This window comes from Oreochromis niloticus, linkage group LG15 (genome assembly GCF_001858045.2).
Source record: "Oreochromis niloticus isolate F11D_XX linkage group LG15, O_niloticus_UMD_NMBU, whole genome shotgun sequence".
Taxonomy (NCBI): Eukaryota; Metazoa; Chordata; class Actinopteri; order Cichliformes; family Cichlidae; genus Oreochromis; species Oreochromis niloticus.
The window spans coordinates 32,221,831-32,249,013 of NC_031980.2; the positions used below are offsets into that span (position 1 = coordinate 32,221,831).

The 27,183-nt window shown below is 38.1% G+C and overlaps 1 protein-coding gene across 3 annotated transcripts in view; it reads right to left on the reverse strand.

Moving 5' to 3' along the window:
* The window catches only part of LOC102077429 (E3 ubiquitin-protein ligase rnf213-alpha), an 84,671-nt gene extending 72,072 nt beyond the window's left edge, over nt 1–12,599 (reverse strand). For all 3 annotated transcript variants that reach the window (XM_025898840.1, XM_013273704.3, XM_019345965.2), the window contains exons 1-15: nt 12,499–12,599; nt 10,874–10,980; nt 10,464–10,564; nt 9,758–10,018; nt 9,334–9,420; nt 8,193–8,362; nt 7,962–8,105; nt 7,525–7,724; nt 7,075–7,340; nt 6,692–6,936; nt 6,197–6,403; nt 5,924–6,116; nt 4,469–4,524; nt 4,182–4,341; nt 3,697–3,831 (exon numbers count right to left, since the gene is read on the reverse strand). In XM_025898840.1, coding sequence (XP_025754625.1) covers nt 3,697–3,831; nt 4,182–4,341; nt 4,469–4,524; nt 5,924–6,116; nt 6,197–6,403; nt 6,692–6,936; nt 7,075–7,340; nt 7,525–7,724; nt 7,962–8,105; nt 8,193–8,362; nt 9,334–9,420; nt 9,758–10,018; nt 10,464–10,564; nt 10,874–10,973 — 2,325 coding nt within the window. In that variant the 5' untranslated portion in view covers nt 10,974–10,980; nt 12,499–12,599. The remainder of the gene's footprint in view (nt 1–3,696; nt 3,832–4,181; nt 4,342–4,468; nt 4,525–5,923; nt 6,117–6,196; nt 6,404–6,691; nt 6,937–7,074; nt 7,341–7,524; nt 7,725–7,961; nt 8,106–8,192; nt 8,363–9,333; nt 9,421–9,757; nt 10,019–10,463; nt 10,565–10,873; nt 10,981–12,498) is intronic.
* Between the last annotated feature and the right edge of the window lie 14,584 nt (nt 12,600–27,183).

Here is a 27,183-nt window from a genome sequence, read left to right on the forward strand (position 1 = left end):
TGTGGTCATTCACAGTGGTGCCAAAACCCAGGAGGGGGGCCACGGCAGACCCGATGGCATGAACATGCTTTGCCGCATACTTTATTTATCACAGACTCAGTTGCTGTAACAGTACACTCAATGACTGCAGCTCTCCCGCCACCAGCCTTACACATCACCACCAACAACACCAAACACAGGACCCAATACAATATTTAAGTTGGCGGGGCATGATTGCGGATGCCGCGCAGGTCTGTCCACCTTCCCTGCAAGGCACCGCAGACAACGCCCAGCCACAAGCATCAAATCTTGCCTTCCGTGAATTGCTATCTTATTCTGGTGGAGGGGTTTATATGTCCCAGGGTTCCCAGGGGCTATATTATAGGGAGTCTTTTTGCCCCCTGGGAGGGTCTTCCATGGCAAATTGGTTCTATGACCAGAGAAAGAGCAATTTAAAAAACCCTATGAGTGAAAGATCTGGGCAACAGTTCAATCTGCCCAGGACAGGGTTACCAGGGCCCCGCCCAAAAGCCAGGCCCGGCGAGGTTGCCCAAGGGCAAGCCCCTGGTGTCCAGGTCTTAGTCCATGGGGCCTGGCTGGGCACAGCCAGAGAAAGGGACTTGGGCCCACCACCCACAGGAGGCACCCTAGGGGTTGGGTGCAATGCGTGCTGGGTGGTAGCCAAAGGCGGAGAACCTGGCAGAGTTATCCCCAGCAACCGAGACTGGCAACTGGGACATGGAACATCACCTCTCTGGTGGGGAAGGATCCTGAGCTAGTGTGTGAGGTTGAGAGGTACCAGCTCGATATAGATGGGCTCACCTCAACACACAGCGTGGGCTCTTTAACTCATGTTGAACTCAGCGACAGTGAGAGACCTGGAGGGGCCACTCATGCCCCTCCAGGTCTCGTTCTACCAGATCTGATCCTGAGTGGTGTTTGTTAGTAGACTTCTGTGCAAACAACAGCTTGTCCATTAAAAACACCATGTTCGAAGATAAGGGCGTCCATAAGCGCATATGTCACCAGGGCACCGCAGGTATATGATCACAGATGCAGGAGAGATTATATCTATCAACTGGTCTCAGAATGCCTTAGTGTTCCACCAGACAAGCTGAAGGAGGTGGCTGGGGAGAGGGGGGTCTGGGCTTCTCCACCCCTGCGACCCTGGATAAATGGAAACAAATGCATGGATAGATGGTAGGGACATCGAATCTCAACAACAGTCACCTCGAGGTGCTTCGTATTATAAGGTATAAGACCCTACAATATCACAGACAAATACCCCAACAATCAGACGACCCCTATGAGCAATCACCTGGCGACAATGAAAGTAAAAACTCCCTTTTAACAGGAAGAAAGCTCGAGCAGAACCAGGCTCAGGGAGGACCAGTCATCTGCTGTGAGGGTGAGAGGAGTGTGGAAAAAAGAGACTCTGTGGTAGAGAGGCAGAGATTAAAGTGGTGAGGGAAAAAGGTGAGTGAAAAATAAGCAGTGCATCATGGGAAGCCCCCAGGTGTCTAGATCTATTGCAGAGTAACTAAGGGAAGATTCAGGGTCACCTGATCTAGCCATAACTATATGCTTTATCAGAAAGTTGTACTGTATTTTCCACATTACAAGGCACACTTAAAATCCTTAAATTTGTTCAAAACTCAACAGTATACCTTATAATCCGGTGCGCCTTATGTATGAATTCTGGTTGTGCTTACTGATCTCGAACCAATTTTATGTGGTACACGGCATTCAAAAGTCTGTCAAAAAATGTTTTACGACTTTGGTAAGCTACAAAGCTGCACCGCTTGATGGATTGTCGGAGCATTACAGCTACCATAGTCAGGAGCCTCACAGAGTAATCTGGATCCAAAACTCCGTCCGGTTCAGGTCCCAAAGCCTAACGAACACTGCGGCATCACTGAGAGTTAAAAAACCATCTAAATTCTTTAATCTTTAATAGAATGAGCAGCGTTGCTGCTTTACCAGGTGTAGCAATTAAGTTTAACATCCAGGCATCCACGAAAACAGGATTTATTAAATTCAACAGAGTTAGACGTTAGCAGGAAGTTAGCTCACTAGTTTCCACCTAAATATGATATACCATGTTCTGACTGAGAGAATGAGTTGAAAAAGTTAAAACGAAGAAGGTCCTGAGTTCAATTCAACCATCAGGCCGGGGTCTTTCTGTGTGGAGTTTGCATGTTCTCCCCGTGTTTGCGTGGGTTCCCTCCGGGTACTCCGGCTTCTTCCCACCATCCAAAGACATGCAGTTTTTGGGGATAGGTTCACTGATTAATCTAAATTGCCCATAGGTGTGAATGCAGGAGTGAATGTGAGTGTGAATGATTGTCTGTCTCTGTGTGTTAGCCCTGCGACAGACTGGCGACTTGCCCTGTCCTCTCGCCCTATGCTGGGATAGGCTCCAGCACCCCCCTGAAAAGGATAAGCGAAAATGAATGGATGGATCTCTGCTATTACTTCCAATATAAATGCAGAAAGAAAACTAAACAATAGTGACTTTTGTAGGGTTACTGAAGTTGGACTAGTTGGTATATAATGATGTGCTACGTGATCGCTAGTGACACACCTATGTTAGCATAACATAAACACAGTAAAGCTGGAGAAAGAATGCTAACTTTTTTCCACTCGATAAAAGTTAACGGGACAGTTCCCAATGGTGAACAAATGGAATCACGTGGCAGGATGCTGCCAATATATATAAATATATTATCCCCCCTGCTGGTAATACAACTTCTGCAGGCAGTAATGCAACTTCTGCATGCATGTCCATTTCACGTTTTGGAGAAGCAAAGCATAGAATGCTTTGCTTCAGTGGACTGGTGTGTCTATAACATGCTTTGTCATGATATTTGGTTGAATAAAATACTGTTGCCAACAGTATCAAACACTGTACTGAAGTCTAGCAGGACAAGCACAGAAAGGAGTCCACTAACAGAGGTCATAAGTGTAAACTTCTTTGATGCTGTTTCTGTACTGTGATGAGCTCTGAAACCTGACTGAAACTCTTCAAATAAGCTGTTCCTCAGCAGAGGATCTGTTAGCTGTATTACAACTACTCTTTCAAGAATTTTTGAGATAAATGAAGGTTGGCCATTGGACATACCCTTAAATGTAGTTACAGACTTTAGGGAGTACTAACCTAATGGCATAATTGTTTGTATCCAAGAATCAATTGGGTTCTTTGCAAACTCATGCAGTGTTCTTGTTGAGACAAAGAAAGAGTGAGTTTATGAATCTACTTACCTTAAAAAAAAAGGTACAAAAATATTTTAACACCAAACTTCCAGTGTTTATCTCTTGGTGTTCAACCAGCCTACTAAAAAGTATCTACCAAGCTCAATATATTGTACATCATTGTAAAAGGTGACAAGACTGTGCATTTTAGTCCTCAATTATATTATGAAATGAATTGTGATAATGCATAAACACATGACCGAATGTAAAATGTTCAGTCTTACTTTGTATTTTGTCAAGCTCTTGAAAAGCATTAGTTTTGAGTTGTGGTGGTTAAAAAGACAGATGGACAGATGAACTTATGTTATCTGAACTGGTTGTTAGACAGATTCCTTAATTTGTAAGTAAAATGAGCTACTTCCCCTCCCCCTTCTATTAGTAGCTACTTAATTGATGTTAGAAGAACAATATGTACACTAAACCATAAAAGATAATAAGATATTACTAACATTAATTTCTGCTTACCTGTATTTCACTGGGTCGAGAAAACTGCAAAACGTCCTGCTTATTAAGCAGTTTGTTCCGGAAGGTATTTGTCTGCCATTCCCTCATTTTTTGTAATGTGTCCTTGACTGACTCTTCATGAATTATCTTTCTTGTCTGTAACAGTTATAAATCAATGAAGATATGAATAAAAAAAAAAAAACTTATCACACCATGTCAACATAATAAATGTCAAATTGCACATGAGCATTAAAATTTTACTTAGTCTATTCTTTGTAACTTTGCTGTTTAACTTGCTTTTAGGAGAAATATAAAGACTTTTTTCAAAACAGTCCAGTGTTTATTGTATATATATGTATATACACCAGTGAAAAAAAAAAAAAAAAAAAAAAAATATATATATATATATATATATATATATATATATATATATATATATATAATATATATATATCACTGGTATATTTCACTGTCTTAAAGTGAGACCTTGGACAAGTAAGTCACACCTGGGAATCAGTGAGGCCATATGCCCTGGCAATCACACAGACTAGATCAAGGAACTGAAGAGGAAGATCCCAGAACTCTGGGTCTTTTGTGATACAGCAGACAGAACCAAGAAGCATTACTGCAGTTTTCAGGCAGCACTCTCCATCTCTGTCATCAAAACTATGGGAAGAAAATATTAATATTATTGTTGTATATGCATAAGACTGCTAGCAATAATACACTGAAATTCTTCTTCAGGGATCTTGAATTATATTCTCAGGCACCTTTGTTTTCCTTTTCATTTTACCTTTTCTTGTGATTGCTCTCTTTCTCGATCAGATAAGATGTCAAATGTCTCACAACCTGTCAGCAAAATAACAGAACACATTTAATATAAAAACACAAAATCGTTAAAGATGGGGTAGGCAACAACATGTATTTATTGTACTTAGAATACATGAACATAAAATCTAAAATAACCTTTCAGCCTATTATAAATCAATGTAGTCTAGGAAAGACCTAAACATTTGCTCCTCGATTTGTTTTCTGTCATGGTCTAGAGTCTAGTGACTCCATGTTTATATTTTGCGTTTATAATTTTTTAGATTTTTCTGGGTTTTTGTTATTTTTTCCTGTGTAAGTGTTCTCTATGCTCCCCTTGTTTTCATGCCATTTTACATTGACGGTCCCTTGCCCCCTTGGTCTCGTCAAGTGTGATTCCTCCCAGCTGTGTCCCATGCCCTTGTTATCCCTCAGTGTATTTTAGCCCTGTGTTTCTCTTTGTCAGTGTTGTGTCATCCCCTCATTCTGTGTGTGTCTCTTCTCTTGTGCTCCCTGAGGTCGCCGTCTATAGTTTCCCAGTGTTTTGTTATTAGTTCCAGTTTGTAGGTTTTGGTTTAGTTTTGTAAGTGTTTTTATGCAAGTTGCCACTGCAATAAAGTAGCCTCTTTAAGTTTATCCCTTCGTTGAGTGTTTTGCTTTAGGGTCCTACATTCTGCCTGCCACACCTTGACATTTTCAGGCTTTAGGTAATATAACCTGTGACTGGGACTTTCGTCAATCACAGGTCTTTACATATCAGATCAATTGAATAATATAAAGAGTAAAAAAAAAAAGTTAAATGTTTATTCCGAAATTGATAATTGACAATTATGATAAAGAAAAAAACAACTTTCACCTGAGAAGTAATATAATAATCATCTATAATCAGTGTGAAGTCAAAAGTCAGCACTGATTTATTGTTTTAATCCTACATTTGGGGTGTCTGTAGCTTAGGAGGTAGTGCAGGTCATCTACTGATCAGAAGCTTCATGATTCAATCCCGAGCTCCCCCGGTATGCATGCAAAATACCCTTAGGCAAGATACTAACCCCAAGTTGTTCGCTGATGCATCCATTAGAGTGTGAATGTTAGTTAGAAAGCACTTATAAGCATAGAAGAAAGTACTTGTGTGGATCTGGCATGTTGTATAAAGCACTTTGAGTGCTCCAGGAGAGTAGAAAAGTGCGATATAACTATCAGTCCATTTACATTAAGCATACCCAGGAGTTCAAATTTTTCTTGATTGTTACTGAAAACAACAACCAAATAAAGTCAATTTGTGCAGCAGATGATTAATGATAATTAACTGGACCAAAATAAAACTAACATTAATCTCAATCAATCTCTCAATCTATTTAACATTATTGTATAAATAAATACTTTTCATTTTAATATTTGACACTTTGTCCTTACAAAATACCACTGCTTTAAGAATACATACCATGCACATGTGTTTACGATTACCAGACCTGATAAAGAACTGCAAACACTGAAGAATGTCTCGAAGTTCAACACACATAATCAACTTGTCGTTCATTAGGTAATCAACTCCCATCAGAGACATCCAAGAGTGCACAAGAAGATGATCAATGTCTATCAGGTAGTCATGTTCTTCCATGATCTGGATCAAATTCCTGATTAAAAAATAGAGCAGATTACTGGGGGCAGATGAATTAAACTGAATTTTAGTGTATTTAGAAAGGTAAGTTCATACATGTGACTAGCATCATATAAATCTGTTCTTGTGATTCTCTTCAAGCCTGTCCAGGAGTCAAACTGTGGATTCAAGACAGGTGGGACTGGCTCATATGGTTTGCTTTCTCCTCTCAGTAGATGAACCAAAGGGATGACCAACACCCACTTCTCAATACTGCATCTCATAGCGTCATGGCAAAGGGTCTCAACTGTATCTGCAACCCATCTTTTATATAAATGAAAGATATCAGTGGTCAGACAAGTCAGTGACAAATTCACATGATAGTATGCCAAACTACACTGGAAAACTCACAACATTTTTACACAAATATTTGATCAGATATGGACAATGAGAATCAAGATTGATGATACCATACTACTTTGTAACTATTGTCTATGGAAAAAATGAATTTTTTGAATCTTTTGGTAACCCGAAACTTGATGTAAAAATTACAGTCATTATTATAATTATGCCTTTAATTTTATAAGTAAAATAAAACTATATTTAAGTTACCTGTTTTTATATGGCAAAGCTTTTACAAAGTCTTTCCAGAAAGAAAGGAAATGATGCTTTGGCATTTTAGGCAGGCAAAGAAGACTGCATAAACTAGAAAGTTGATTTCTCATGCTGTCCTTCAGATACTTGTTGTAAACAAGCAAACCAATAATCCCCGCATGGAGAGATGGTATTTTTGCTGTCTCCTTTATGGCATCAAAACTCCAGTGTTTGTCCAGAAAATGTTTAAGAAGGTATTTCACCTGTAAAAAGCAAAGGATGAATGTCAGGACTAATGCCACTACACAGTGGAGTATGGAAAACACTTTTCAATACTTTTAACTTTTGGATTATTGAATTTTGGATGGTACCTGTTGTAGTATAAATTTTTTGCTTTTTACCTGCTTTGAATCATATGGTAATCCCCATCGTCTTTCCATACCATCATGAAGCAGATGACCACTGTATGTAAAAAAGAACTGCTCCAGTAGGGAAAAGAATTCTTCCACTTTCTGATCATTCCAAGTTTTGAGAAGATTAAAGATTATTTTTAACATTTCCCAGCCAGCAAAGTTTCTCCCGTCTATCACAGTTTGTTCTGTAGAATTCCAAGGCCAATTACTCTTCGGTTTGGGATGGATCATATCATCATATTGATGCCACTCTCCTTTAAAAGCAAACCAAACAAGAAAAGCCCAAAAGAACATTTTATTAACTCAATGGTGGACACGTTGTATATAGAATTTATGCTTACTGGGGAGAAAATGATACCTCAGCTAAAAACACATTTATTAGCAAATATAGTAAACTGATATGTGAACGTTAGTGTCAATAAAGTTAATTGAGAATACCTTCTGCTGTTAAAAGCTCTGGTGTGATTGTTAGACATCTGTTGATGTAGTTATCATTTTTCTCTTTCTGGTAGATGGTCTCATAGATAAAGTCATTCTCCTTTTTGCGAACTGCATATTTGTAGGGAATGCTCTCTTGAATTCTTTCCTTGGGAATCCGATACTGTCCTTCAATAAGATATTGGTTGTCCCCAAGAGGGCTATTAAACCAAAACCATTCTTGTTAGAGATGGAACATACAGAGAAGTGACAAACTAATAATTCCATAGAGGCTAATAATTGTTGCTGGGGGAAAAAAGATAATATGATTAAAAATAACTGCAGTCTAAATTCACTCTCTTTGATTCTCAGTGTAGAATTTGTAAAACTCTTTCTGTCTCTCTCTGGGTTGTTTTTGTTTTGTTTTGTTTTAGGTTTAAAAAACTATTAACTTATACCTGGGGAACATTGCAGTCCCAGCATCCCAGCTTCCAAACAACACTTCAGATTTTAGGACAACAATGTCTTCCTCTGGTTCAAAATGAAATTCTTTAGAAATGACAGCATGAAAGCACACCAGTATTACTTCATTGACCGATGAACTGGAAAAAAGGGGGAAAGTGGTAATAAATGTTAATTTTACAGTGTAATATAATATGTCAAATATGTACTATAGTCCTGTCACTTACTCTTCTGGTATCTGAAATTTACTGGATGTCATCAAGATATTCTCTTCCACTTGAGGTCTGGAAGGGCAGGGTGAAGTTGTTTGCCTGTAGATACCTACATCTTCATTTCCTGGATCCTGTGTCTCTGTCAGTTCTGAATCTGTCTCCATGTCTGAATTAATATCAGCAACCTTTGAAAAGCGAAAGTTAATGAGTAAAAAAGTACCAAGTAGAATATATTTTTCATTATTTTATATACCATAATGTATACATATACAGTGAAAGAAAATCAAGTTCTCGAAGTCCTACAGGAATCTGATGGTTAGTCATAGTCACACCAACACTCTACATGTCCTCCTTCACTACATCCATCAATTTTCTGTGGTCTTCATCTTTTCCTTTGGTCTGGCTGCTCCATCTTCAACATCCTTTGTCCAAAATATTCACTATCTCTCCTCTGCACGATCTCAGCCTTGCCACTTAAACCGCAATTTGATTTATATAGCACATTTTACTTTAAGTAAAGTCACTGTCCTTAAAATAGAAGGTCAAAACATAAAAGCCTTGTTTAGAATTCCTTATGATATCTTCAGTACCTCTAACTCTTTGCAGCTTTACTGTTACCTGTCTCCCTCTCATTGACGCACAGGTGTTCCGTCTTGCTTCACCTGACTTTAATTCCTCTTTTCTCCAGAGCATATCTCAACCTTTCCATGCTCTCTTCCACCTGATTCCTGATGTAATCCCACCCCCACTATGAATCCAGCTGTCATTCATCTCTCAACTCCTTGTACACTTCTTGTCCAGTCCTCACGCATCCCCCACTCTTCAAGAGTGTGTTAAACGTCTGTTCAAAAAGTCCACTGTCCTCTTTCCTAGACTTTTCCATACCTCTACAGGTATCATAGCTCTCATTACTAATCCTTACCAATACTCTGCACTATCTGATTCTCTAACTGTCCTCTTTTCTCTCTCTCACTCACTTTTATTTGTATATCAAAATGGACCATTAATTAATATTACACAGTTAAAACTGATTTCACACTGGCAAAATCATTACATGACTATAATAAAAGAAAAAATGTTTTTACTGATGTTGTGATTTTGCATTTTGTACAAATTCAGTTTAAGTGTTAGAACAGTTTATTTGAACTGATAATACCTTAGTTCTCTTGGGCGATGTTTTCTTGTTTTTCTTAAACATCTTTCGAAGCCCGATCTTGATCGTCTTACTGGTTTTTCTTCTCGGCTGTGGTTAAAATTTGATGTGCTGATTATTGTCATGGTAGGTTACATCTCTAACCATTTTTATGAACATACAAATGTACATCATAACGGAAAAGTATTTACAGCTTTATGGCAACCCAAACTGTCCTGACTGAAATGGATAAACTTGGTGTAAAAAGAGAACAGAACAGTTTTTCATATTCAGAAAGAGGAAGTTTCATAAACATCGGTAGATAAATGACATATTTATTGTTATATTATGTATAATAAAAAACATGATAACATATACTTATTATGATATTGCATTTCTGTGGAAAAATTCAGTTTGAGGGTTAAAACTCTGTTTGACTTTACAATACCTTGGTCTTTTTGATAGTTCCCTTTGTTGGTAGGCTGAGGCTTGTAGAATTCTGTCTTTTGTGGATATTTTGATCATCTGAATAACATTTCTTATCTTTGACTACTTTGTCTTTTTTCCTGCTAGTCTGTTTTGTGAATTTATTTTGTTCTGTGTTTGTGTGGTTCTTATTAACATCTGAGTTCCCGGCTGGGCCTGTAATGATATCTGATGATGTAGCATCCTCTCTGGTTGGTTCTGATTCACCAGTGGCCAACTGTTCCTGAAGAAAAGCTACATTGTTAGTTCATCAAAAACCATTTTCAAATTGATAAGTATATCTTAGTTTTCTCTGGAGGCAGAAATTAAGCATCTTTTTATTTAATACAAATAATCTAATATACATAAAAAGTTGTCCCACTTTTTATGTCAAAGATAAGGTTCATCTTTGCAGTCTCATACCTTAGTGAAACGTGTAAGTTAGCACACTGTCTGAACAAGAAATATTTGCGTAAGCTGAACTTGAAAGGTCTCCAGAAACTGGTTACTCTGTTTTTAAGAGCTTGTTTACTGCAGTTGATCACTTTGGTATGAAACAAGCAGGCAGGACAATGTTTCACTTTCAAAAAGAGGATTTTTATTTTTATTTCTCAATCAAAATTGCTGGATAAATTACCTATTACATATGTAATTTCACAAATATAACATGTATTTCTTAGCCTTGTCACCTGTATTTGAGTAGTGCTTTCTTTAACAGCATGGTCTTGATCTTTCTTTTGGTTTTTCTCCTCAGCAGTGGTTGAAATTGGATGTGCTGATGTGGCACCATCTGTTTAACCATTATTGCTTGGTTAGTTACATATATCAAACAACGGTGAATTTGGCAAAAGCTGGGTTTTTTTTACTATGCAAATATATATAGATGAGACAAGACAATCGTTTACATTTTTATAGCAACACAAACTAGAATACTGTGTAGGGAAAATATTCATAAAGTCTTTATTGATAGTGGAAAATATACACTTATGCTTTATGTCCAGCAAGTTTTCTCACCTGTTAAATATTCACCTGTGGTACCACAAATGAACTCCTTGGACTAGCGTTAATATAATTTTTACTGTTATGATATGACACCTACCTTGAGCATTTTTTTCAGTCAGGGCAGATAACTTGAAGCCACATCCAGGACAGATTTCAAATGACCCTTCGAGTTTATTTCCACATGGAGGGCAAATCATGATGTGCCTGTTTCAAAATATAACATCATAAATGAGAGGGCATTTTAATGCCCTTACAAAGTATTCGAAGTAGAATTCAGCTATGTCAAACATGAATGCAAAAATCATGTCATCCTAACTTAACTAGGTGGCAGTAATCATGGATTTTAAAACACTTCAGCTGTTTTAATTTTATTATCCATCAACAATCCACAGTGACAAGATTTTACTGTCAGAGCTTGAATTCCGATTTTTTGAGTGTGTGTGTGTGTTTGTGCGTGTGTGTGTGTGTGTGTGTGTGTGTGTGTGTGTGTGTGTGTTAAAGGTGCAGAGCCAAAGAACACTCCTGTCTCCTAAAAAACTGGATACGATTGGCATTTTTAGCAGAGAGCGTTCTATCACATAAACATATCTTTGGATGGCTCATCATGTTCACTTTTTGGTGACAGTTTTGAAAATGTGTAACATTTTAATTATTGAGGTCATCATTTCAAGTGGTGTTGTTCTGGACTGTTGTAAAAGCTACAAAAGAGGGAAAGACTTTGAGTAACACATGCGTCTGCTTTGGCTTTCCAATTATCACACAGAATCTAAAGTTCCTCTGTTTTTTTTTAATTTACTTGTTTGCTTCCCCCCCCCCCCAAATCTTCACATTTGAAAGGTGGAAAAGGAGATAATTGAAATGGCTTACTGCTACTAGATTGATTTGTATGGTCTGTCCTTATCAATAACAATACTTTTTCATTACAGTTTCTGTATTTCTAGATAAAGAACTAAGACCGACATGTTCAGTTTTGGCCAATAGGTGGCAGTTTTGATTATTCTAAAACACAATCTTTTTTCTTTTAATATGTTTATCTTTTTAAAATCATTCTCCGTGAGCAATCCACAGTAACAAGACTTTGTTGCTCCACAATTAATATGGCATTTTTTTTAGGATTTAAGACACTTAAGACACACTATATATAGTTGTAATGAATTACACCTAAAAAGCACCTAAACCTAAAACACAGAAACGAATAACCTGGTGTATAGATGACTCTAAGGCTTTGCAAAAAGTAGCTGCCGATATCGAGGACTGATATTATAAAACTTAGTGGTTACACAGAGTTACTTTCGCTTTCACTTCCTGTAATAGTGTAGCTTATTTCAAAATTTTAAATTCCATTTTTTGGTTTACTGTGTTTGCTCTTCCAACAAATTCATTAGCTATTTCTCTTGTTTATTTACAATTGTATTTTTTTTTATATTTTACAAATGAATTTAGGTCATCCGATATTTTGTATATAGAAACACTGTAACAGTTAAACATGACTGATTTATATAAATTTTACCTAGTAAACATATTCCTGTTTATTTCTCAACTAGAATATAGGACAGGATGAAAGGGGAGACATTACGTTTCAGTTAGTAGTGTAACGTTTAATGCTATTAAAGATTAACACATTGAGGATATGTAACCTAATATTTAATACTGCATACTTGAATCTTAAAAGCAGCATAATGCAATATTATTATCAGTAAAGATAATCGGTAGATGACCTACCTCGTTTGCGCTTCTTCCTCACATAGTTGGCATTGAATATTTGAACTGCTATGTGTGTTTGTTCTTTACTCAGTCAAATATTCACTTTCATTTTCATTTACAGTAAAGGGTGCGGCTGTTTTGCACAACAGGCATCTGCAGTTGCAATGAAAAAAACCTTGGAAGGCAGGATATTGTTCAGTTCTTGTTCCTAAACTATTAATCTTTCATTAACATAACTGCTAATTCATTCTCACCTGTAAAAACAATCGAAGATTATTTCATTCAATATTAAGAATTAAAGTAACAACACATGCAGACATTTTCAGTTGTGGGTCTTAGGTGGCTAGGTGATATTGATTAATCTGAAATATTTGATCAGTTTTCAGGGGTTTTTTTTAAATGAAATGCATCAAATCAGATAGTGCTACACTTTATGTAAACTGCTTTACATCCTAAAAAGGTTTAGGCTTTTAGTTTAGTTGAATTGAAATGAAATATCTCCCTCTGCTGTTGCAGAGAAAACTTGTAAGGCATTTGCTATGGAAGAAAATTTATGGTGTATAGTGACCTCTTGTGCTGATATAGTGACGTTATTGTGGTTGTTTTTATAGTTATCTATGACTCTACTAATTGAGAATTGCCTGTTTCTGTCTTCCAGAGAATCACACTCATACTTACCTGTATACTATAACGCATGTGTTCAGTCATAGCTGCACTGAATTTGTGTTAAGATTGACAAGCATTTTGATGTAACCAATGTTTCAGTAGGACATTAAACCAACTGCAGGACTGCTGCACTCTTTCAGACATAACAGTTAGGCTAGACTTGAATACCCCTGCATTTCAACTTCAAATTAGATGGAACCTTTCTTGAAAAAGTTGTTTTCTTGAAAAAGTTGTCGCCTCCCAGCTTCATTTACATCTCAATGACCATAATCTCTATGAACAATTTCAATCTGGTTTCCGCCCCAATCATAGCACAGAAACTGCTCTGTTAAGGATTACCAATGACCTTCTGATGGCATCTGATTCTGGTCTCCTATCCATCCTCATCCTTCTTGATCTTAGTGCGGCGTTTAATACCATTTCTCACAATATCCTCCTGAACCGGTTAGCATCCATTCGTATTAGTCATACCCCCCTTGTCTGGTTCGCCTCCTATCTCTCAGACCGCATTCAGTTTATCCAATTTAAATCCCATTCTTCAACTCTCTATCCTGTTTCTGCTGGTGCGCCCCAGGGTTCAGTATTAGGGCCTCTTTTATTCATTATTTATATGCTCCCTCTTGGTCATATATTCCGAAAATATAATATAAATTTTCACTGTTATGCCGATGACACCCAGCTCTACATTTCTTCTAAACCCAATTCATCCCTCCCACCTACCTCCCTCTCAAACTGTCTTATTGAGATTAGATCCTGGTTCTCCTCCAATTTTCTCAAACTTAACAGTAATAAAACTGAAGTTTTACTTGTTAGTACACCATCTATCTTAACCAAATCCCACAGTTTTTCCATTAACATTGAAAATTCTCCTACCCTTCCCTCCCCCCAGGTTAAGAGTTTGGGTGTCATACTTGATAATACTCTTTCATTCCAGTCTCACAATTATTACATAACCCGGTCTGCATACTTCCACTTACGTAATATTAACTGACTCCGTCCCTTCCTTACTCCCCATGCTGCTGCCATCCTTGTCCATAGTCTTATTATGTCCCGTAATGATTACTGCAATTCCTTCCTATTTGGTCTCCCTAAAAGGTCCCTTCATAAACTCCAACTTCTTCAAAATTCTGCAGCTCGGATCATAACCCGTACTCCGTTAAGAGCTCATATTACACCAGTTCTTCAGCAGCTTCACTGGTTGCCCATCGAAGCCAGGATAAATTTTAAAATCTTACTTCTTGCATACAAGTGTATCCATAAATCTGCTCCTTCATATTTGTGTGACCTGCTCCATATCACCACTGTTTCCCACCCTCTCAGATCATCATCTGCTATTCATCTTACTGTTCCATCCTCACGCCTTATTACTATGGGGAACAGAGCTTTCAGTCGCTCTGCTGCCCGGCTCTGGAACTCTCTTCCTCCAGCCATAAGAAATATATACTCCCTTTCCGTATTTAAGACACAGCTCAAAACACATCTGTTTGAACTGATTTATTCGCTTTAGTGCTGATTTTATCTGTTGTCAAGTTCTGTTTTGCAATTTTAACTTATTTTATGTATTTTATGACTATTGTTCCTTTTATTAATTTTGCTCTTTGTAATGTTAACATCAATTACAGTAATGTTTTTTTGGATGCATTTAGAGAAAAATTCTCCAACTGTCTGCAGATATTTTCAACTGTGGCCATTAGGTGGCAGTATTGATCAATCTAAAATCCCCCTCAACTGTGTAAAACATAAAAGCGCTCATATTCAGCAGTCATGAGCAGTCAAAGTTACATTGCACAAATAGTTGAATATACATACATACTAACTGCAGCTGATTAAGAACTGCAATTTCAGCTAAAAAACAAAACAAAACAACCCCCCCCCCCCCAGAAATGATCACTTACCTCATCTTCAACATTTTAACATTTCATTTTTATTTGCAAGCTAAAACTCTTTTCCAACACAGTAGCAAACTACTGCAGAGTATTCTGGAGTGTCTCATTACCTTCTCCGTTATATTAAATGATAAGAATATAAAAACAAAAATGACACATCATTGCAAATGTCACAATGTTCAGCTTTTTGGCAACAGTGTTGATAATTTGGAGTGTGGGGAATATTTCTTCCTAAATGTATGCATGCATAACATCCAGGATGGTGTTTGTGAGGGAGGGAAATAACACAATTTCCCTCTGCCTCTGAAGTCACTGCTCAAGCAGCGTGCTAAATCACATCATCTCATTCCTATGCTGAATTGTTGACCGTGCTAACAGACTTGGACACTGAGTGTGTGTGTGTGTGTGTGTGTGTGTGTGTGTGTGTGTGTGTGTGTGTGTATGCTAATCTCAATGCTGGGCTACTGAGTCCTCCTCCTCTTCTTTACCACCCACACATACACACATACACACACCGCAGCAGTTGCCAGCCAATCACTACCTCTTCTCCTTTCTATTGCCTTTACCTGCGTCACTCTGCATGTGTTGCCATGGTGATCACTGATGCTCCCCCCCACACTTTGTGTCTGTGCTGTTCCAGTATGAAGATGAAGCCGACTCGTGGCTGGTGATGCAGGCAGGCTGCACACGTCATCACTTCCCTTGGGAAGAAGGCCTATTTTTACCAGTGGGCACAAAGTATACCAAGCTGCCCAACATATTTATGGAAGCGCATCTAATGCCAGCCTGCCAGGAAACATCTCTCCCCACGCTCTCCCTCGCGCTCCATTCATCTCTCAGAAAAGCTCTTCCTTTCAAGGCACAGTTTATCTATTGAGCTGAGGTGACAGTACCTGTGAAGGTTTTGAGTGATCTTGTTAGAATATCTGTTCTTTATCTATGAGACTGAGATGTGATGAAAATCAGGGGTCAGTAGAGCTCCAATCTCCTGTTTTGCTCAAGGTCACTTTAGCTTAAAAGCTTCCTATTTGCTGTGACAGGAAGGATAACTGTGATAACTGACTCGTCATTTTGAAACCAGGAGGCAGTTTATGCGGTTAGTTTTAGTGGAAGAACTGAAATAATGATGTGAGGAGATAAAGGTGAGTGGGATTAGAAAATGTTACAAAAAATACCACAAATCAAGGACATGATTGATGCAAAAATGAAAAAGGTCAAAGCAGCCACATACCGCATCTTGCTGTTTATCTTATGTAGCAACAAAAGCTAGTGTGCGCACCCTAAACCCCAGGGCGAAGCTAGTCATTTAACACTTTTATTTGTTTAGTCTCCCAACAACAGTAACTGGCAAATGTTATCAATTGTGGTCGCTCTGAATATGGTAAAGACATGATTCCTGTTATAAAGGACACACCCTGACATTCTTAGCAAATGACAAGTAACGCTTTTATGAGCAATACTTTCCAAAGGAGTAGGCGAACACCTGAAAGAGGAACCCTAGCATCATGTTTATGCAGAGGTTAATGTTCCTTTGATTTTACTACAAAATAATGAGTCTGTGTTTGCTCCATTTTCTCTTGTGTGGTTTAATAGTTGAAAAGCGGAGCACTGATTAAATTGAAGAATATACTATCCTATACAAGATTATACTGTTATATACTCACAGCATAATTTAGTTATAGCTATGCTATGCTGGCCAAATTAAGGAGAAAAAAATGAGCAGGTATTTGATGATAAGAAATATGTTACAGAATATTTTAAATTAAGGTGATGTCAAATCTATGAATCTATAAATGGAAAGTATAAATTTGTGTATCTTAGGTGTGTATCAGTACAGAGAATATGTATGACCTCAGACTGTCTAATTTATTTGTGTATTGTAATTGTGTCCTTTGCTCCTGCTTGCCTGCTGTGGTCTTTCTGTAATAACCTGGTCTTGGTCTGGACAAGTGCCAATCTACACTGCTTCAAAGGCAATCCACATGTAAGGACTTCATCAGTATTCAGATGATTCCTTTAATTCCTTCAAAATGATAAGTTTAAACCAGCACAGGCCCGTGTAAAGTCTTTTTAATTTATTTAAATTTCATAGCTAACTACCTACCCACATCAGTGGGTTTCTAACAAATGTTGGTTACTAACATTTAGATAAGGTCAACTCACCTTATTAAAAGCACAAAGACAAATTAATGCTGCTATCTTTACAGCCTACACAAAAAATCCAAGTATAAAGAAGCTCATGGGAAACCAAGAGAACCGGTATGCAAATGTACAAAACAATTATAGCAAATTTGTTTTGCAAATTTCAAGTGAAATGCTTTGAAGTCAGCCTCATGAGCTAATGATGACCTTTTTCAGTAGCTAACTTCCCACTAAAGTCCACTGTGCTCTAAAATCAGTCATGTTGATATGATAGGTAAGCCTTTATTAACTGAATAACTAATATATGTTTGGCTGTTCCTACAGTATCGTTTTGGCTATTTAATATACTTATTAAGCATGACTTAAATTTACTTATATTTGTAAAAGTATGCCAGAAAAATCTGAGGGGGTATTGTAATAATCTATACTTCATTGATCCCCATGGGGAAATTCCTCTCTGCATTTAACCCATTCACTCAGTGAAGCAGTAGGCAGCCACCAATCTAGCACCCGGGGTACCTCTGGTTGGGATTTGAACCCCCAACCTTCACAATCACAGGGCCTCCACTCTACCTACTGAGCTATCGGTGCCCTATACTACTGTGACCTTTTTGGATAGGCCTGAAGCATCTGTCACAGCCACGATGATCCATACTGCAGATGCTGGTCAGGTAAAAGCTATCCTGTGTACATGTTTAGAATTAAAATAACAGAAATACACAAACACATTTTAAACATCGGTAGGATAAACTGTAATAACCTGGTGCTGTATGCCTCACAGATCGGAGCAGTTATGTTCCTCTTTCAATAGTCCTTTCCCTTCTGATATACATACATATTTACACATACAGGGGTCAAAGTCAGCTGGAAAGATCTGGCACAACATTCGAGTAACTTCAGTTAATAAATTGTTAAATCTGATAGGTAGGTTTTATACAAATTACTACTGAATGATTTACAGTCCTGATAAAAAGTTTAGTACCACATGCCTTTAAAAGGCCAAATCTGTGCAAAAATGTGAATTCATTGTCATATTTTGTCAGGTAGTCACACTGTCATGACGTTCTGATGGCAAAGGCAAAAAACTTTCCCTTGAACATGGTTGGGTTGTTGAAATGCATAAGCATAAACTCCATAACCATCCAACGGCAGCTGAGACTGAAGGGCTTCAAAAACAAAAAATGTCTTCAAAGGTCTCGTGTCCTTGAACGCCACAGAACTGACCGTTTGGACTTTGCAAGAGAGCACCAAACATGGGACATTGAAAGGTGGAAGAAAGTTTTATTCTCTGATGAGAAAAACGTTAACCTTGATGGTCCTGATGGTTTCCAATGTTACTGGCATGGCAAGCAGATCGTCAAACGGCCGCTGGATATGTCCAGATGTTGCAGAGAGCATCTCTCATGACTGAGGGCCCTCGTCTGTGTGGTAACGACGGGGTTTTTCAACAGGACAATGCTACAGTACACAATGCCCGCAGGACAAGGAACTTCTTCCTTGAGAATAACATCACTCTTTAGGACCATCCTGCATGTTCCCCAGTTTAAATCCAATAGAGAACCTTTGGGGATGGATGGCAAGGGAAGTATACAAAAATGGACAACAGTCCAGACAGTAGATGCCCTTCATGCGGGCGTCTTCACCACTTGGAGAAATGTTCCCACTCACCTCATGGAAACTAATTTTTGAAGTGATCAACAATAACGATGGAGCTACTCATTACTGAGTTCATGTTTGGAACTTTGATTCCTATTTTGGGGGTTTATGGGGTTATTTTTTGAGATGTGGTCCTAAACTTTTGATCAGCTGTAAAACAGCCTGTTTCAGTTTAAGCGTTGTTTTCAATAAACTGCATGTTCAGAAAATGTTTTGTCTCACTCACAATTCTTCTTGTTGAATGTTGAAGCTCTACTTGGAACCTTGTTAAGGTCCAGCCATGCAAAAAGCGGTCTTAAACTTTTGATCGGGACTTTATTTCATAATATGCTCCAGTCTGGTGTTGTTTTCGTTATTACTTTCATTATGATAAGAAAATAATGGCATCTCAGAGCCGACTTCACCACATTCCTTTTCACTACTCATCCCTGTGATTTGTTCACAGTGCAGATGTAAAGTTGTAGTTGTTGTAGTACTTTGCTAACTACATAAAGGGAGTGAACATAAAGGCAATAAGTAAACAGCCTAGCAAACATCACCAAGCACAGAAGCTGCTTCTGTGCAGTTTGTCACAAAATGTTAAAAGCATGTACAAATGTACAGCTGCTGTTTTTCACTAACTTTTTTTTTAGTCACACATTTTACTAATGTGGGACTCTGAGATAAAGAAAGGTGTAAGAGAGAAAGATGGCAGATGCTCGAGGATGTTCACACTACTTTGGAAGAAATTTTTATAAAATGGAAATTAAAATATTCCACCTAAGGTTCACATCCACTTTAGTTTTTAAATCTGATTTTGGATCTATACATGACATTTTCCTGTCTGATGTTGTTTTTGTGAAAAAAGAAAATTAAGAACTTTCTTTAGAAAAAAGAAAATTCAAGCAAACCAAGTCTGCATGAAAATAGTGGTTAGTTTGCAGTACTGTGATAACGTTTACAGTCATGCAGGATGTTAGACATACTTAATAGCAGACATTACTTAATATTTGTAATGATGCTGATTAGATTCACTCACTGAATCCTGCCAAACATCTGAGCATAAAAACGTGACCTTCAATAACAGAAATAAATACATACAAGTGAACTACAATATCACTGATAAAAGTTTTGAGCATTTGCTTTTCTGCGTTTTTAGATATTTGAGTTAAAGTTAAATCAAATTTACTGTTTGTAACAAATATCAGGGACCTCAAGTCAGTCTCCTCTGATCAAGTCAAGTCCTGACCGTTTTATCGCAATACTAAAAGGAAAAGTTGTCAAAACCACAAACAACATGAAACTAAGATATAATTAATATAAACAGAAAAACATGCAACTTCTGCCAAAGGGAAGCTTTGCTGTTATCGTTCTCGTTTATTGCTGAGAACCTGACTTTAAAATCCAAGATTCGAAACAACGCCCCCTAAATGTCATGATCGTGTCACACCTGATGAACAGCAGTGCACTCCCACTACAGACTGTTATCATGTCAGGCAGAGCTGCTGTACAGTAATGAGAGAAAACTGATTGACTGATTGATTAAATCTATTGTCATGCTCATACCACGTTATGATTGAACAGAAACATGCCAAGGGAAGCCTGCAGCCCTATAGCATCACACCAAATAACTCGTAATATATTATCAGTTTCAATGAATAACAGTTAGCCAACTGGAGTATGGATGGTGGGCCTTGGGGGGTTTGCTAAACTGCTACAATAGACTCTTATGAAAGGCCTATGCTAAGTGGATCGGGCCGGTTATACTGTCTGTAAACGATAACTAAAGGCATAGATAGGCTACATATTGGGAATAATAGGCATGATTTTTAAGAAGCTGTGTATACTGAGGAGTGACATACTGAATGAACAGATTTAAAAAAATAAATAAATAAAGCAAAACACACACAGCAAATCGTCACTTCAGGTTGAGTTTTATTAACAAACATAGAAAATGGACCGGGAAATTTCTTGTAGGCTGATTCTGGCAGAGAGTGGGAGGATGTAACTACTTTCGTGATGCACTGTGATGTGAACCTATATGTGCCAGCCTGTGGGCGACTTAAAGTAGTCATATCACCTGACCTGCATGTCTGTGGATTGTGAAGGAAACCCACATGAGATGCCGAAACACAGAAACCATCTGGACCGATTCTCAAACCCAATGCTTTCTTGTTGTGAGGTGGCAGTATCAACCACTGAGCCACTAACACTGAGCAGTTGAGTTTCTGTTCACACGTGAGAGACAACCTCTTATCGTCCTACTGTTGTGCTTGAGGCTTTAATGATCTTTAAAGACAATCACGATAAAGATGTGAGGAGCAAAACCTGTTGCTGTTATTTTTAGAAAGCGCTAAATGTCTTTGGGCTGACATTCAGCATAAAAGTTTTGATTAAAAGCCTCAGCCTTAGATTATTTTTTTCACAGAATGCAATTTACATTTTTCAGTTTCAAAGCTGATCTGGAAAATGGATGGAAATCTCTGTCTGAGATCACTGAGACTCTTTGTGAACACTTTACCGCTACTAAGGGAAGCATCATCGAGAAAAACAGCAATGCTGTACCAGAAACATAATGTAATAGGTATCAGATTGGACTGTTAAACTAAAAGGTTGAACCCAATAAGAACTGAAAAATATGACTGGTTTAGGGTTAAATGTTTTGTTCCCTCATAGCAGAAAAAAACATCCAGTGGAAAACAGTAGCATGTAGTGGAAAATAATAATAATCAAATATCAAATGCTACCTTTTTCTTCATCACCTAATGCATTACTATGAAAAGGTGTGGGCCCGTGAGGTTTTGTGGTTACCTGCTTGAAATTGTCAGAGCGTGTTTTTGTGGATGCTGGTGTGTTTTATGCCGAGCAGCGTTACAGACGCACGCACGCAGTTCCTACATCCCCCGTGAGTGTGGAACTTCACCTACACTTTGAAACTACGTCAGTAGGTTCAGAGGAGCAGCTTAATGGAACTTGTATGCGTGTCTGTATTATTAAGGATTGTTACTGAACTCCATCTAATGCTGAATGTAGAATACTAAATAGACACTAAATAGATCAGTTTATTTCAGCAAATACTGGAAGCGAATCTTTAAGATGCTTTTAATCACATTGAAAAATCCCAGGTGCTTCAGTAGGGAACAGAAAAAAGTCAATATACAATTCTTAACCACTTCTCTAACTTTGGGTCATGGAGCGCTGGAGCTTATCGTCGTGTTCATAGGGAAAAACGTGGTGTTTATCCTGCATACATAACAGATTATTAGACTGGGGGAGGAAACTAACACGGGTACTGTGAAAACATGCAAACTCCACACAGAAAAGTTCCAGTTAATCCGGAGGTTTATACCAGGAACCTGGGTGTTGTTAAGCATTAGTGCTAACCACTTCCCAACACACTGAACCTTTGTTTCTGTTTAAGTGTAAAATATTTCAATCTATGATTTAAAAAAATAAAATAAAATGAAACAAAGCGTATGTGATAAGCTTGAATCCTGCTAACTGTTCACCTCCACATGCCTGGCTCATTGCCGTATGAAGGGTTAAGGTATATTTGATGGTTGCTGGAAATTAAATTGCCTGCCAATTTTGACATTTGTGTAGGAGGAAGGCAAATGCTGTCACAGTACCACAGATACTAGTACAGTATATTTCTATGAAACCAGAATGATTATGCATGAAAGATAAGTGCTACAAAAGGAAATGAGATCTGAGATACGTTTTTTTTTAAACATCTGTTTTATTTTTGAACACAGATGCCCACAGTGTCACATGCAATGCAGGCAGTGTCGCACTTACAGAGATCAGCACGAGCAGCTACAAATGCAAACGTATGCATCGTTTAATAACATTTGAGTTAACTGTTTCCAGCAGAATCACGTACGTTTTCATTTATTCAAACTTTATGGCAGTAAAATGAAGAAGTTGTTGAAAACAGGAGGTTAACACAGATTTCTTGTAAAACCTTCAAAGGGCTCATATCTGTGCTACTCTTCTCCTTTATTCACATTTAATGTTTAAAGTGCAAACCACACATCAATCATATGTTGCTCAATGCACCAATGAGCTCTTTGGAGTACAGAGGAATCATTACAATAAATAATACCAAGCATTCCTGACTGCTCATAGTGGTTTGCCTTAACATGCAGCCTTGAAAATTATTCTTGGAGACCTGAGTTTGCTCCACAGCGTCTCTGTTGACTCATGCTGAAACACTCCAGAACATTCAGAAATCATATGACAAGCATGTATTACAGTAAAAAGGCTCTTAGCCAAGTTCTGTTTACTGGAATACTTTCCAGTGAGATGTGAGGAACCTGTATCAGAATGAGGTTAGTGTGTAAATCAATATGAGATTGGATCCTGGATCCTGCATGTATTTATCTATTCATTTATGGTTTAGTCTACACTATATTTTTTTGTTTTCTAATTTTTAATTTTTTTTAGATCAATTTCTTACCTACCAACCTCCACATGGCAGAAAGTTGATGCTCCTTATCTGAACATACTGTTTTCAGCAGGTGAAACCAAATGACTTTGAGCTCAACAATTATTAAACCAGTTTTATCAAACCAGACATACGGATTAACGTCGGCTAGACGTCAATCCGTATGTCTAGAACAGCTTGTGAACAGACAGTGCTCCTTGTACAATACAGGTGAGATTTTCGTGAAACTTGCACACAATGCCACCCCAAGGATCAGGTCCCCCGACACAAACAGAATAACATAGTGTACGCTGTTAAGTGCCAGGAGGATTGCCATGATTTATACATCAGGGAAACCAAACAACCTCTGGCGAAGCGGTTGGCACAACACAGAAGAGCCACCTCGTCAGGTCAGGACTCCGCAGTCTATTTACACCTACAGGCCAGTGGACACTGTTTCAAGGACGAGGATGTACACATTCTGGACAGGGAGGAAAGCTGGTTTGAGCGCGGGGTCAAGGAGGCCATTTACGTGAAAAGGGAAAGACCATCTCTGAATCGAGGAGGGCGCCTAAGGGTACATCTTTCACCATCTTACAATGCTGTGATTGAAGCCATTCTCCAACTCTCTGTGAATGGTACTCATGGCCATTGATCAGTGTTCTTTGATCAGTGGTTGTTGTTTAATGGTCATGAGAATTTGCATATTAATGATTAAGGAACTGACCTCCCAGCCCATTGTTCAGCAGAGAATAGCTAAACACACTGCCTCCATGCAATCATTACACACGATGGATAAAAAGCTAACGTGTTATGTTCGGGACAAATTCACTTTAAATATGTCAGCATTTTTTTGTATGTTTCTTTTAAATTAAAGGCAAGAGAAAATGTATGTCTGTGCGTGTGTACCATGTTTAGATATCTTTGTGAGGACCAAAACTTGTAATGCTACTACTCTTGTAGTGACCAACAGTCACTTATGGGGGCAAAATGCCCATCCCCATGAGTTTGAAGGCAATTTTGAGACTCAAAATGTGGTTTTAGTGTCAGGGTTACCCCTAGGCTGAGGGTGAGGGTTAGGCATTCATTTTTGTCCTCACTAAGATATGAAAACAAGTGTGTGTGTGTGTGTGAGTGTGTGTGTGTGCGCGCGTGTGTGTGTGAAAGAAAGAGCGAGCTAGAGAGAGAGAGAGGTACATCCTTTCCCAGCTAGCGCCTCCAGTCTCAGCACCCCCACTCACTTCTTTCATACACGAAAATATCTCTCCTCTGTTGGTTTACTCCCCCCCACCTCCATTTCCGCCAAGTTGAGAGATCTGACATCACAGGGTCCATCATGTGATCCACCCGCACAGAGCCTTGCAGTGATGGATGGGGCCTACCGGTGACGCACATACCCACTTTCTGTAACCCTTTAAAAGCCAGACAACTGTCGATGAGTGAAACCAGGGTTTCTTCATCAGCTGACTAAATCATGGTCGGTTCAGTCGCCCCTCTGTGTTTTTATGAACAAAGCAGAAACAATCACATCTACCACATGAAAAGGAGGGTAAACAATACAGGCTCCTTCAAGCCATAATTACTCAAACTAATTTATTGCATCGTTTTCAGTTGCTGTTGAAGTGGCAGCACTGTTGTTTGAAGTGTTGTTGCTGTACACAATATTGATTTTATGGAGGTTTTTAAAAATTGTCTTGCTTTAAAAATCTCTTTACAAATAAAAAAAAAAGAAAATTGGGGAATGTGTGTCAGAAAATGGAACCTCCTGAGTAGAGATGAAATGAACAAAATGCGAGACCAAAACCAAAAGTGGGAAACTGTTCACTGACCAGAGGAAATGTTGAAATTGAACCAGTTTCAGATTCAACTTCCCCAAATTGATGTGTCCTAAAATCGCCGACTGAGAGCACAAAACAGAAGTGAACGCTCTTTTCTGAGAAAAGCATTAAGTCTGAACACACACATTCACCAATGAGTCATAACAGCTCGTATCCAGAATTGTGCAAAGGGACATTTCCATTTTAATGTCCAGTGTTGCTGTTATCATTTTTTTATATATTTTATAGGAAAATGAACCTGGTAAAATACGATCTTTAATCATTACTGGGTTTGCTTTACATGTGATTAAAGTTTAGATCATATTAAGCTTGAAGTGCCGTTATCGTTGAGTTACATTATTTGTTGTTTACTGTGGTACATGTTGTGTTTTTGTTGATTTCGTTTCACATGCAAGAGGAATGACGTGCACTCTGTTATTGCCACTGTTGCTGTGTTTTGGGAAAACCCACTAAACCCCTTTGCTCAGTGAGTGGTTTAAAGGCCTGTCCAGCTTCCTTTCTACAGCAAAAAACAGCAACAATTGCAATAACATTTAATCCAAGTTTTAAAAAATAATGTGGCATGATCACTTGTGGACAGCAGGGTTTCTGTAAAACCCCAACAAACTCATGGTTCACATGTTTAATCACATAAGTTGACTTTGTCCCTCACTGTGACTGGAGTTTATGGTAGAAAGCCAGAGTAAAAGCACTACATGTTTAACAGCATACATAAAATCTGGAATATTATATAAGGCTTAACATATTCTACTGTTTCTCTTGAAGACTGAGTTAAAAAAAACAAACAAACAAACAAACAAAAAACGACCAATCGATCAACATTTATAGTTTGTAGACTTTCAGATATTTGAGAGGTTTTACAAAAAATACTGTTTTGGAATTAAAGCCATTTTTACTCACAGTTCCCTCATTATCACAGGCTCAACATTCATTCAACAACTTAACGTGATTTTAAATATAAGGATTGTTTTCAGTGCGTGGATGAAAAATCTTTCCTCCCTTGAGGTGCTCTGTCAGACCTTCACTGCAGCCACTTTTTTTGCTGATTGGTTGTGGGTTTCTGTGCTTTCAGTTTTGTATTTAATAACTGAAAAGCATGTTGGGTTGCGATCAGGTGACTGACTTGGCCATCGAAGAATATCTCATTTCTTTTCCTTGAGCAACTCTTGGGTTGCTCTTGCAGTATGCTTTGAGGCATTATGTCCACAGTGTTTGACAGATAATGTGTTACTCTCCTGATCATGAGCTGTTTCTTTTCCCATCATTCTTGTCCAATTTAACTCTGGTTTCATGTGTCATGTTTATAGAACTGTGCAGGCTCTTTGTCTAAAAAGTTTGATCTGGCCTTCCTGTTCTTGAGTGTATTATACATACACACACACACATACACACACACACACACATATATATCTATATATATGCAAAGGCACCTACACACACACACACATATATATATATATATATATAGATATATATATCTATATATATGCAAAGGCATGTAGACCTTTACAATTGTGCGCCTACCTCCTCAAGTTAGTGTCCCTAACTTTTTCTTAACCTTCAGCTCTTTTGGTGGTGCCAGGTTGGTCAGTACATTCCTTCTTGACAAGAATGAACCAAATAGTTTGTTAGTTTATTTGTTTTTCAGCCTCATCCAGGCTTTTCTGACTTTGGTCCTCATATCTAAAATTACAATAAAAAGCTATAAAATGCAGTTAAAGCAAGATTTTTTAATCCCTCAAGTTAGAGCTGAAAGTCTGCTCTTCAGTCTTATATTGAGCATTTGATTTAATAATCCACTGTGGTGGTGGTGGTGGACAAGTGCACAACTATAAAAGAGTGTGCATTTATCTTATCCATCTAACTGTAATTACAAACTACTTCACTTTTAACAGGGTGACTCAGTCTGTCCACGGCACACATTTCTGAGACACTTTTGTTAGTGATCTGCTTTTAGGTGTGCGTAATGCTCGATTTAAACTGGATGACTCATAAATCAAAGTGGAGACTAAATAAACAGGAGGGGAGAGAAACTATTGAAAACAGCGCAGAGTGAGACCTCTGTCTGTATCCTCTGCTCGGCTCGTCCTTTTATTCAAATATAAGACTG